Source organism: Taudactylus pleione, unplaced genomic scaffold, assembly GCF_031769625.1.
Source record: "Taudactylus pleione unplaced genomic scaffold, aTauple2 ptg000830l, whole genome shotgun sequence".
Lineage (NCBI taxonomy): Eukaryota > Metazoa > Chordata > Amphibia > Anura > Myobatrachidae > Taudactylus > Taudactylus pleione.
The window spans coordinates 2,296,941-2,309,608 of NW_028285232.1; the positions used below are offsets into that span (position 1 = coordinate 2,296,941).

General features: G+C 43.9%; 1 protein-coding gene across 1 annotated transcript in view; it reads left to right on the forward strand.

Annotated features, from left to right (window-relative positions):
- PHF24 (PHD finger protein 24) overlaps window positions 1–12,668 on the forward strand; it is a 303,298-nt gene that overhangs the window by 277,307 nt on the left and 13,323 nt on the right. The window contains exon 6 of the mRNA XM_088458415.1: window positions 3,209–3,375. Within this exon, the coding sequence (XP_088314541.1) occupies window positions 3,209–3,375 (167 nt within the window). The remainder of the gene's footprint in view (window positions 1–3,208; window positions 3,376–12,668) is intronic.

Sequence of the window (12,668 nt, forward strand, 5' to 3'; positions counted from 1 at the left end):
GGAATAGCGTATGAGGGCAAATCTATGGGTTGCCAGGCTGAGCCTCTCTTGTCTGTTTGTCCCGTCTGCAGGAATAGCGTATGAGGGCAAATCTATGGGGTGCCAGGCTGAGCCTCTCTTGTCTGTTTGTCCCGTCTGCAGGAATAGTGTATGAGGGCAAATCTATGGGGTGCCAGGCTGTCTCTCTTGTCTGTGTGTCCCATCTGCAGGAATAGCGTATGAGGACTAATCTTTGGGGTGCCAGGCTGAGCCTCTCTTGTCTGTTTGTCACGTCTGCAGGAATAGCGTATGAGGGCAAATCTATGGGGTGCCAGGCTGAGCCTCTCTTGTCTGTGTGTCCCGTCTGCAGGAATAGCGTATGAGGGCAAATCTATGGGGTGCCAGGCTGAGCCTCTCTTGTCTGTGTGTCCCGTCTGCAGGAATAGCGTACGAGGGCAAATCTATGGGGTGCCAGGCTGAGCCTCTCTTGTCTGTGTGTCACGTCTGCCGCAATAGCGTATGAGGGCAAATCTATGGGGTGCCAGGCTGAGCCTCTCTTGTCTGTGTGTCCCGTCTGCAGGAATAGCGTATGAGGGCAAATCTATGGGGTGCCAGGCTGAGCCTCTCTTGTCTGTGTGTCACGTCTGCAGGAATAGCGTATGAGGGCAAATCTATGGGGTGCCAGGCTGAGCCTATCTTGTCTGTGTGTCACTTCTGCAGGAATAGCGTATGAGGGCAAATCTATGGGGTGCCAGGCTGAGCCTATCTTCTCTGTGTGTCACTTCTGCCGCAATAGCGTATGAGGGCAAATCTATGGGGTGCCAGGTTGAGCCTCTCTTGTCTGTGTGTCCCGTCTGCAGGAATAGCGTATGAGGGCAAATCTATAGGGTGCCAGGCTGAGACTATCTTGTCTGTGTGTCACGTCTGCAGCAATAGCGTATGAGGAAAAATCTATGGGGTGCCAGGCTGAGCCTATCTTGTCTGTGTGTCACGTCTGCAGGAATAGCGTATGAGGGCAAATCTATGGGGTGCCAGGCTGAGCCTCTCTTGTCTGTTTGTCCCATCGGCAGCAATAGCGTATGAGGACTAATCTATGGGGTGCCAGGCTGAGCCTCTCTTGTCTGTTTGTCACGTCTGCAGCAATAGCGTATGAGGGCAAATCTATTTGGTGCCAGGCTGAGCCTCTCTTCTCTGTGTGTCACGTCGGCAGCAATAGCGTATGAGGGCAAATCTATGGGGTGCCAGGCTGAGCCTCTCTTCTCTGTGTGTCCCGTCTGCAGGAATAGCGTATGAGGGCAAATCTATGGGGTGCCAGGCTGAGCCTCTCTTCTCTGTGTGTCACGTCGGCAGCAATAGCGTATGAGGGCAAATCTATGGGGTACCAGGCTGAGCCTCTCTTCTCTGTGTGTCCCGTCTGCAGGAATAGCGTATGAGGGCAAATCTATGGGGTGCCAGGCTGAGCCTCTCTTGTCTGTGTGTCCCGTCTGCAGCATTAGCGTATGAGGGCAAATCTATGGGGTGCCAGGCTGAGCCTCTCTTGTCTGTGTGTCCCATCGGCAGCAATAGCATATGAGGGCAAATCTATGGGGTGCCAGGCTGAGCCTATCTGTCTATTTGTCCCATCGGCAGCAATAGCGTATGAGGGCAAATCTATGGGGTGCGAGGCTGAGCCTATCTGTCTATTTGTCCCATCGGCAGCAATAGCGTATGAGGGCAAATCTATGGGGTGCCAGGCTGAGCCTCTCTTGTCTGTGTGTCCCGTCTGCAGGAATAGCGTATGAGGGCAAATCTATGGTGTGCCAGGCTGAGCCTATCTGTCTATTTGTCCCATCGGCAGGAATAGCGTATGAGGGCAAATCTATGGGGTGCCAGGCTGAGCCTCTCTTGTCTGTTTGTCACGTCTGCAGGAATAGCGTATGAGGGCAAATCTATGGGGTGCCAGGCTGAGCCTCTCTTGTCTGTGTGTCCCGTCTGCAGGAATAGCGTACGAGGGCAAATCTATGGGGTGCCAGGCTGAGCCTATCTGCCTATTTGTCCCATCGGCAGCAATAGCATATGAGGGCAAATCTATGGGGTGCCAGGCTGAGCCTATCTTGTCTGTGTGTCCCGTCTGCAGGAATAGCGTATGAGGACTAATCTATGGGGTGCCAGGCTGAGCCTCTCTTGTCTGTTTGTCCCGTCTGCAGCAATAGCGTATGAGGGCAAATCTATGGGGTGCCAGGCTGATCCTCTCTTGTCTGTTTGTCCCGTCTGCAGGAATAGCGTATGAGGGCAAATCTATGGGGTGCCAGGCTGAGTCTCTCTTGTCTGTGTGTCCCGTCTGCAGGAATAGCGTATGAGGACTAATCTATGGGGTGCCAGGCTGAGCCTCTCTTGTCTGTTTGTCACGTCTGCAGGAATAGCGTATGAGGGCAAATCTCTGGGGTGCCAGGCTGAGCCTATCTTGTCTGTGTGTCCCGTCTGCAGGAATAGCGTATGAGGGCAAATCTATGGGGTGCCAGGCTGAGCCTCTCTTGTCTGTGTGTCCCGTCTGCAGGAATAGCGTATGAGGGCAAATCTATGGGGTGCCAGGCTGAGCCTCTCTTGTCTGTTTGTCCCGTCTGCAGGAATAGCGTATGAGGGCAAATCTAAGGGGTGCCAGGCTGAGCCTCTCTTGTCTTTTTGTCCCGTCTGCAGGAATAGCGTATGAGGGCAAATCTATGGGGTGCCAGGCTGAGCCTCTCTTGTCTGTGTGTCACGTCTGCAGCAATAGCGTATGAGGGGAAATCTATGGGGTGCCAGGCTGAGCCTCTCTTGTCTGTTTGTCCCGTCTGCAGGAATAGCGTACGAGGGCAAATCTATGGGGTGCCAGGCTGAGCCTCTCTTGTCTGTGTGTCACGTCTGCAGCAATAGCCTATGAGGGCAAATCTATGGGGTGCCAGGCTGAGCCTCTCTTGTCTGTTTTTCCCGTCTGCAGCAATAGCGTATGAGGGCAAATCTATGGGGTGCCAGGCTGAGCCTATCTGTCTATTTGTCCCATCGGCAGCAATAGCATATGAGGGCAAATCTATGGGGTGCCAGGCTGAGCCTCTCTTGTCTGTGTGTCCTGTCTGCAGCAATAGCGTATGAGGGCAAATCTATGGGGTGCCAGGCTGAGCCTCTCTTGTCTGTGTGTCCCGTCTGCAGGAATAGCGTATGAGGGCAAATCTATGGGGTGCCAGGCTGAGCCTCTCTTGTCTCTCTTATATAGAATTCTCTGCTGAGACTCTTATCCGCCAAGGAGCGGGAGCGGGTACGCGCAACATTTCTATCCCTGGACCAGGACAACGACAGGCTGATTGGCAGCAGTGAGTGCAAGAGAGCGCAGCATGGTTGGTTCCGCAAACAGTCTAAAGAAGCCGTCTCGTGTAACGTCAGGTGAGAGAGCGCAGCTGTGACCTCGTACCGCCCGGGCATGCGCTGTAGCTTGTAATCAGTCTTATAGAATATTATACACGGACCGATCTCTCTTCATGGACACAAATACACCTATCCTCAGTACGCCATGCGGCACGAGACCGCCCTGTAGGCATGTGCCCGCATTCACCGCTCACCCTGCGCCCATGATATATATATACGCCACTGAGTTGGGTTATTTTCGCTTACCACCATCCTGTGCTTTACTTTTATAGAATAGGATTTAATTGATGTAACAAATATGTGGAATATTCTGTCCTCATTGGTATTACCAAGAAGACATACTGTGCCACCCTCTGGGGTCTTATATTATATTTCTATAACAACAACAAATGATTTCGGTAGCAGGAAGCTGATAACTGGACCGACAAAATGATTTCCTGTTATTAATTCTCCTGTGCAGCGTAAAACGTCTATATGGGTGATACAATAGAGGAAATCAGCAATAGCGTAGCGCCCTGAGCAATCCGCTGCCCTCAGTGGTCACGTAGATGTGTATTCTGTCACCCTCGTGCCCGCATTATGGGAGGAACATGAGATATATCGCCATCGTTACACAGCAGGACTTACCCACAGGTCCTGTAATAGAGATCTACTGTACGTATTGCAGAATAGTGTAATAAATGATACATATACGGGATGATGAGATGATTCTGAGTTTGGGAAAACAGTAAATAAAAAGCCAGCCAGTGACTTTACACCGGGGTAAATCCATGCTGCGCTGCGGGAATGATAGGAGAGCTCAGAGTGTACACTGGCTGTACAGTGTATACAGGAGTATATTAGCATCATTTGTATTCTAGTATATATATGAACACGATAGAGAATGAAGGGATATATTGGGCCTCGTAGTGAGTCCCAGGCTGCTCCGTACGTGGCTGCATCTAACAAGTTTTACCGGACAGCGCATCCGCATCTTTGTGTGCGTACGGGTGATTCGTGCGGATAATGGGCCTGATTCAGAGCCGCTCGTAAGCGGCCACTCGTTCGCTCCGAGTGATGTTCGCACAACTGCGCATGCATATGGGTTGTAATACGCAAGCGCGAACCACTCATTGCGGTCGGAAATTGTGTGCTCGCAAAATAGCGAATGCCTGCTAATTTGAGTGACAGAATGAGGCGTATGTGGGTGGTAACAGGGGAAGGTGCTTGAAAACGGGGAGTGGAGATCCGAACGCAGGCGTGCCAAACGGTCAAAACGGGCGTTTTAAGGGTGTGCATAATTAACAAAGCAGCGTCATCGGCCACGTCACTTGGTTGTCTTTTAGCCAGAACTGCTGGCATGATTGCGGTAGGAAAATCCTACTACAAGCACTGCGAGCAGTTCAGACACCTTTCGATGTACTCGATTAATCTAATAAATAGCGGAGATGACGTAGGGGGGGCTTTTGTTTTAAAATAGCGAGCGCATATTTCGTTCGCTCGATTAGACATAGAGGCGTCAACAGACCGCAAAGAGCGAGCGCTCAATTTAAATAGCCAGCCCCTTTTTCTGAACGAGCGAGCGCAAATAGCGTGCGGCTCTGAATCAGGCCCAATGGCCGTATCTCTCCACACTTGAAATGGGCGGCATCACAAAAAGAGCCTGTCGTGGGCGTGTCACCAGAGTTGCGTCCTGTTCATGCTTATGACGAGGGGCGCCCCGATCTCAGGCGGAGCTCTTGGGGGGTCGGTGTTACTGCTGATAGTAGTGCTGACGGCTGCGTGCTGCGATGCGCACCCCTGAAGTCACATTAGCATTCTGTCAGCAATATATCCGCATTCCGAATGTGGCCGCACGCTTAGCCGTATGTGACTCATTACATCCTATACATTGGGTGTAATAATCATATTGCGTCTGATGGCGAGTGTATACTGTGCCAGCTAGCGTCACGTATCTTGCGTGAAATCGCTCAGGTTGGTGATTTCCTCGTTGCTCAGCCATATTGAATACTTTATTAAGCCAAACGTTTTTCGGTACTTGTGTACTTTGTAGACTCATTGCAGAGAGAACCCAATGAATGTATTAAATGGTACTTGTGTACTTTACATACCGAAAATATTCCCTACCTAAAGAAGAAAGTTGTCCCCTCGCGGGCTTGCTGCGCTCAGCACGCTTCAGGCTCGGTGTCTCACTACGCTCGCCACAAGGTTATATTCCCCCTCTATTCCCTCTTGGATGGTAGGGAATAACGCTGGACACTGGGAATGATGCTGGACACTGGGAATGACGCTGGACACTGGGAATGATGCTGGACACTGGGAATGACACTGGACACTGGCTGATGACGTCAGGTTCCTCTCCGTGAAGGGGATTTAGACATTACCATGATGGATAATAATAATGAGTGGGTTCTCTCTGCAATGACACAAGTACCCGTTTTTCTTATCATTCATATTTGGTAGGTGGCCGTCTGGTGACAGTTTATCGGCCCATTACCACAATGACGGCGAGCAGCTGGTGGATATACTGCCATATCTATAGCGCATGCAGTGATGTATTACACACTATGCATTATATTATGTAGCATCTGCAGCTCTATATTTGGTCTGGATACAGTTTATTGCTCCTCGTGATTTTCTATTGTTCTTATTAACATATTTACAATACGACTCTTTATGTGAATTATATTTCAGTTCATTTATTTTGATACCAGTATCTACACAGACAGTATTGTCCTGTTATAGTTGTCATTTGCTGGGCTGTAGAAGTAAGCAATGTACTGCTCAGAGTATATATTAGGAATGGCGTCTCTCCAGGTCACGAGTGTTTGGCTTTTGGATTCAAGTGGGACCCGGATTTGAGCTTTGTGGCAGAAACGTGATTATGTATAATCTTCAATAAAAAAGACTTCAACAAAAACAGAAATGAGCAAAGTTGTGATACTGCGCAGCCCTGAGTATGACCAACATAGATCGGGACTTTCATACAGTTTGATAGATAAGCCCTGTCCAGTCTCTCATTCCAGCGACTCCTATTACGTATACAGAGGGCAAGATTCAGAGCCGGACGCTCTGAACGAGCGCTCGCTCTGAATCAGGGCCCTCCTACCTAAAAATGGAGTGGCCTCTTGGACGCCCGCATAGCTGTGGGTCACTCACCATCGACAGCACGCCCGCTTTGGTGCGAGACTCCGAGCGACGGCTTCCCCGTCGCTCGCCGGGTCTCACGCATGCGCACGACGGAGCAGCCTCCATCGTGCGCATGTGCATTTGGGTACCATCGACCCGCTTGCGAGCGTCCTGCGCTCACGAGCGGGTCTGAATGAGACCCAGAGTCCATTCTGGAGCATAATATACAAAACATAGTATACGGGATAGTGAGCATTCTGGTGTATAATATACAAAGCATAGTATACAGGATAGTGAGCATTCTGGTGTATAATATACAAAGCATAGTATACGGGATAGTGAGCATTCTGGTGCATAATATACAAAGCATAGTATACGGGATAGTGACCATTCTGGTGTATAATATACAAAGCATAGTATACGGGATAGTGAGCATTCTGGTGCATAATATACAAAGCATAGTATACGGGATAGTGAGCATTCTGGTGCATAATATACAAAGCATAATATACGGGATAGTGACCATTCTGGTGCATAATATACAAAGCATAGTATACGGGATAGTGAGCATTCTGGTGCATAATATACAAAGCATAGTATACAGTATAGTGACCATTCTGGTGCATAATATACAAAGCATAATATACGGGATAGTGACCATTCTGGTGCATAATATACAAAGCATAGTATACGGGATAGTGAGCATTCTGGTGCATAAAAGACAAAGCATAGTATACAGGATAGTGACCATTCTGGTACATAATATACAAAGCATAGTATACAGGATAGAGACCATTCTGGTGTATAATATACAAAGCATAGTATACGGGATAGTGAGCATTCTGGAGCATAATATACAAAACATAGTATACGGGATAGTGAGCATTCTGGTGCATAATATACAAAGCATAGTATACAGGATAGTGAGCATTCTGGAGCATAATATACAAAACATAGTATACAGGGTAGTGACCATTCTGGTGCATAATATACAAAGCATAGTATATGGGATAGTGACAATTCTGGTGCATAATATACAAAGCATAGTATACGGGATAGTGAGCATTCTGGTGCATAATATACAAAGCATAGTATACGGGATAGTGAGCATTCTGGTGCATAATATACAAAGCATAGTATATGGTATAGTGACCATTCTGGTGCATAATATACAAAGCATAGTATACGGGATAGTGAGCATTCTGGTGCATAATATACAAAGCATAGTATACAGGATTCTGGTGCATAATATACAAAGCATAGTATATGGGATAGTGACCATTCTGGTGCATAATATACAAAGCATAGTATATGGGATAGTGACCATTCTGGTGCATAATATACAAAGCATAGTATAGAGGATAGTGACCATTCTGGTGCATAATATACAAAGCATAGTATACAGGATTCTGGTGCATAATATACAAAGCATAGTATACAGGATAGTGACCATTCTGGTGCATAATATACAAAGCATAGTATATGGGATAGTGACCATTCTGGTGCATAATATACAAAGCATAGTATATGGGATAGTGACCATTCTGGTGCATAATATACAAAGCATAGTATAGAGGATAGTGACCATTCTGGTGCATAATATACAAAGCATAGTATACAGGATTCTGGTGCATAATATACAAAGCATAGTATACAGGATAGTGACCATTCTGGTGCATAATATACAAAGCATAGTATACGGGATAGTGAGCATTCTGGTGCATAATATACAAAGCATAGTATACGGGATAGTGACCATTCTGGTGCATAATATACAAAGCATAGTATACGGGATAGTGAGCATTCTGGTGCATAATATACAAAGCATAGTATACGGGATAGTGAGCATTCTGGTGCATAATATACAAAGCATAGTATACGGGACAGTGACCATTCTGGTGCATAATATACAAAGCATAGTATACAGGATAGTGAGCATTCTGGTGCATAATATACAAAGCATAGTATACGGGATAGTGAGCATTCTGGTGCATAATATACAAAGCATAGTATACGGGATAGTGACCATTCTGGTGCATAATTTACAAAGCATAGTATACGGGATAGTGAGCATTCTGGTGCATAATATACAAAGCATAGTATACGGGATAGTGACCATTCTGGTGCATAGTATACAAAGCATAGTATATGGAATAGTGACCATTCTGGTGCATAATATACAAAGCATAGTATACGGGATAGTGAGCATTCTGGTGCATAGTATACAAAGCATAGTATACGGGACAGTGAGCATTCTGGTGCATAATATACAAAGCATAGTATACGGGATAGTGACCATTCTGGTGCATAATATACAAAGCATAGTATACGGGATAGTGAGCATTCTGGTGCATAATATACAAAGCATAGTATACAGGATTCTGGTGCATAATATACAAAGCATAGTATATGGGATAGTGACCATTCTGGTGCATAATATACAAAGCATAGTATACGGGATAGTGAGCATTCTGGTGCATAATATACAAAGCATAGTATACAGGATTCTGGTGCATAATATACAAAGCATAGTATATGGGATAGTGACCATTCTGGTGCATAATATACAAAGCATAGTATACGGGATAGTGAGCATTCTGGTGCATAATATACAAAGCATAGTATACGGGATAGTGACCATTCTGGTGCATAATATACAAAGCATAGTATACGGGATAGTGAGCATTCTGGTGCATAATATACAAAGCATAGTATACGGGATAGTGAGCATTCTGGTGCATAATATACAAAGCATAGTATACAGGATAGTGAGCATTCTGGTGCATAATATACAAAGCATAGTATACGGGATACTGAGCATTCTGGTGTATAATATACAAAGCATAGTATACGGGATAGTGACCATTCTGGTGCATAATATACAAAGCATAGTATACGGGATAGTGACCATTCTGGTGCATAATATACAAAGCATAGTATACAGGATAGTGACCATTCTGGTGCATAGTATACAAAGCATAGTATACAGGATAGTGACCATTCTGGTGCATAATATACAAAGCATAGTATACAGGATAGTGAGCATTCTGGTGCATAGTATACAAAGCATAGTATACGGGACAGTGAGCATTCTGGTGCATAATATACAAAGCATAGTATACGGGATAGTGACCATTCTGGTGCATAATATACAAAGCATAGTATACGGGATAGTGGCCATTCTGGTGCATAATATACAAAGCATAGTATACGGGATAGTGAGCATTCTGGTGCATAATATACAAAGCATAGTATATGGTATAGTGACCATTCTGGTGCATAATATGCAAAGCATAGTATACGGGATAGTGACCATTCTGGTGCATAATATACAAAGCATAGTATACAGGATTCTGGTGCATAATATACAAAGCATAGTATATGGGATAGTGACCATTCTGGTGCATAATATACAAAGCATAGTATACGGGATAGTGAGCATTCTGGTGCATAATATACAAAGCATAGTATACAGGATAGTGAGCATTCTGGTGCATAATATACAAAGCATAGTATACAGGATAGTGACCATTCTGGTGCATAATATACAAAGCATAGTATACGGGATAGTGACCATTCTGGTGCATAATATACAAAGCATAGTATACAGGATAGAGACCATTCTGGTGTATAATATACAAAGCATAGTATACGGGATAGTGAGCATTCTGGAGCATAATATACAAAACATAGTATACGGGATAGTGAGCATTCTGGTGCATAATATACAAAACATAGTATACAGGATTCTGGTGCATAATATACAAAACATAGTATATGGGATAGTGAGCATTCTGGTGCATAATATACGAAGCATAGTATACGGGATAGTGAGCATTCTGGTGCATAATATACAAAGCATAGTATACGGGATAGTGAGCATTCTGGAGCATAATATACAAAGCATAGTATACAGGATTCTGGTGCATAATATACAAAGCATAGTATATGGGATAGTGAGCATTCTGGTGCATAATATACGAAGCATAGTATATGGGATAGTGAGCATTCTGGTGCATAATATACAAAGCATAGTATACGGGATAGTGACCATTCTGGTGCATAATATACAAAGCATAGTATACGGGATAGTGAGTATTCTGGAGCATAATATACAAAACATAGTATACAGGGTAGTGACCATTCTGGTGCATAATATACAAAGCATAGTATATAGGATAGTGACCATTCTGGTGCATAATATACAAAGCATAGTATACGGGATAGTGAGCATTCTGGTGCATAATATACAAAGCATAGTATACAGGATTCTGGTGCATAATATACGAAGCATAGTATACGGGATAGTGACCATTCTGGTGCATAATATACAAAGCATAGTATACGGGATAGTGAGCATTCTGGAGCATAATATACAAAACATAGTATACAGGGTAGTGACCATTCTGGTGCATAATATACAAAGCATAGTATATGGGATAGTGACCATTCTGGTGCATAATATACAAAGCATAGTATACGGGATAGTGAGCATTCTGGTGCATAATATACAAACCATAGTATACAGGATTCTGGTGCATAATATACAAAGCATAGTATATGGGATAGTGACCATTCTGGTGCATAATATACAAAGCATAGTATACGGGATAGTGAGCATTCTGGTGCATAATATACAAAGCATAGTATACAGGATAGTGACCATTCTGGTGTATAATATACAAAGCATAGCATACGGGATAGTGACCATTCTGGTGCATAATATACAAAACATAGTATATGGGATAGTGACCATTCTGGTGCATAATATACAAAGCATAGTATACGGGATAGTGAGCATTCTGGTGCATAATATACAAAGCATAGTATACGGGATACTGAGCATTCTGGTGTATAATATACAAAGCATAGTATACGGGATAGTGACCATTCTGGTGCATAATATACAAAGCATAGTATACGGGATAGTGACCATTCTGGTGCATAATATACAAAGCATAGTATACGGGATAGTGAGCATTCTGGTGCATAATATACAAAGCATAGTATACGGGATAGTGACCATTCTGGTGCATAGTATACAAAGCATAGTATATGGGATAGTGACCATTCTGGTGCATAATATACAAAGCATAGTATATAGGATAGTGACCATTCTGGTGCATAATATACAAAGCATAGTATACGGGATAGTGAGCATTCTGGTGCATAATATACAAAGCATAGTATAGAGGATAGAGACCATTCTGGTGTATAATATACAAAGCATAGTATACGGGATAGTGAGCATTCTGGAGCATAATATACAAAACATAGTATACGGGATAGTGAGCATTCTGGTGCATAATATACAAAACATAGTATACAGGATTCTGGTGCATAATATACAAAGCATAGTATATGGGATAGTGAGCATTCTGGTGCATAATATACGAAGCATAGTATACGGGATACTGAGCATTCTGGTGTATAATATACAAAGCATAGTATACGGGATAGTGACCATTCTGGTGCATAATATACAAAGCATAGTATACGGGATAGTGACCATTCTGGTGCATAATATACAAAGCATAGTATACAGGATAGTGACCATTCTGGTGCATAGTATACAAAGCATAGTATACAGGATAGTGACCATTCTGGTGCATAATATACAAAGCATAGTATACAGGATAGTGAGCATTCTGGTGCATAGTATACAAAGCATAGTATACGGGACAGTGAGCATTCTGGTGCATAATATACAAAGCATAGTATACGGGATAGTGACCATTCTGGTGCATAATATACAAAGCATAGTATACGGGATAGTGGCCATTCTGGTGCATAATATACAAAGCATAGTATACGGGATAGTGAGCATTCTGGTGCATAATATACAAAGCATAGTATATGGTATAGTGACCATTCTGGTGCATAATATGCAAAGCATAGTATACGGGATAGTGACCATTCTGGTGCATAATATACAAAGCATAGTATACAGGATTCTGGTGCATAATATACAAAGCATAGTATATGGGATAGTGACCATTCTGGTGCATAATATACAAAGCATAGTATACGGGATAGTGAGCATTCTGGTGCATAATATACAAAGCATAGTATACAGGATAGTGAGCATTCTGGTGCATAATATACAAAGCATAGTATACAGGATAGTGACCATTCTGGTGCATAATATACAAAGCATAGTATACGGGATAGTGACCATTCTGGTGCATAATATACAAAGCATA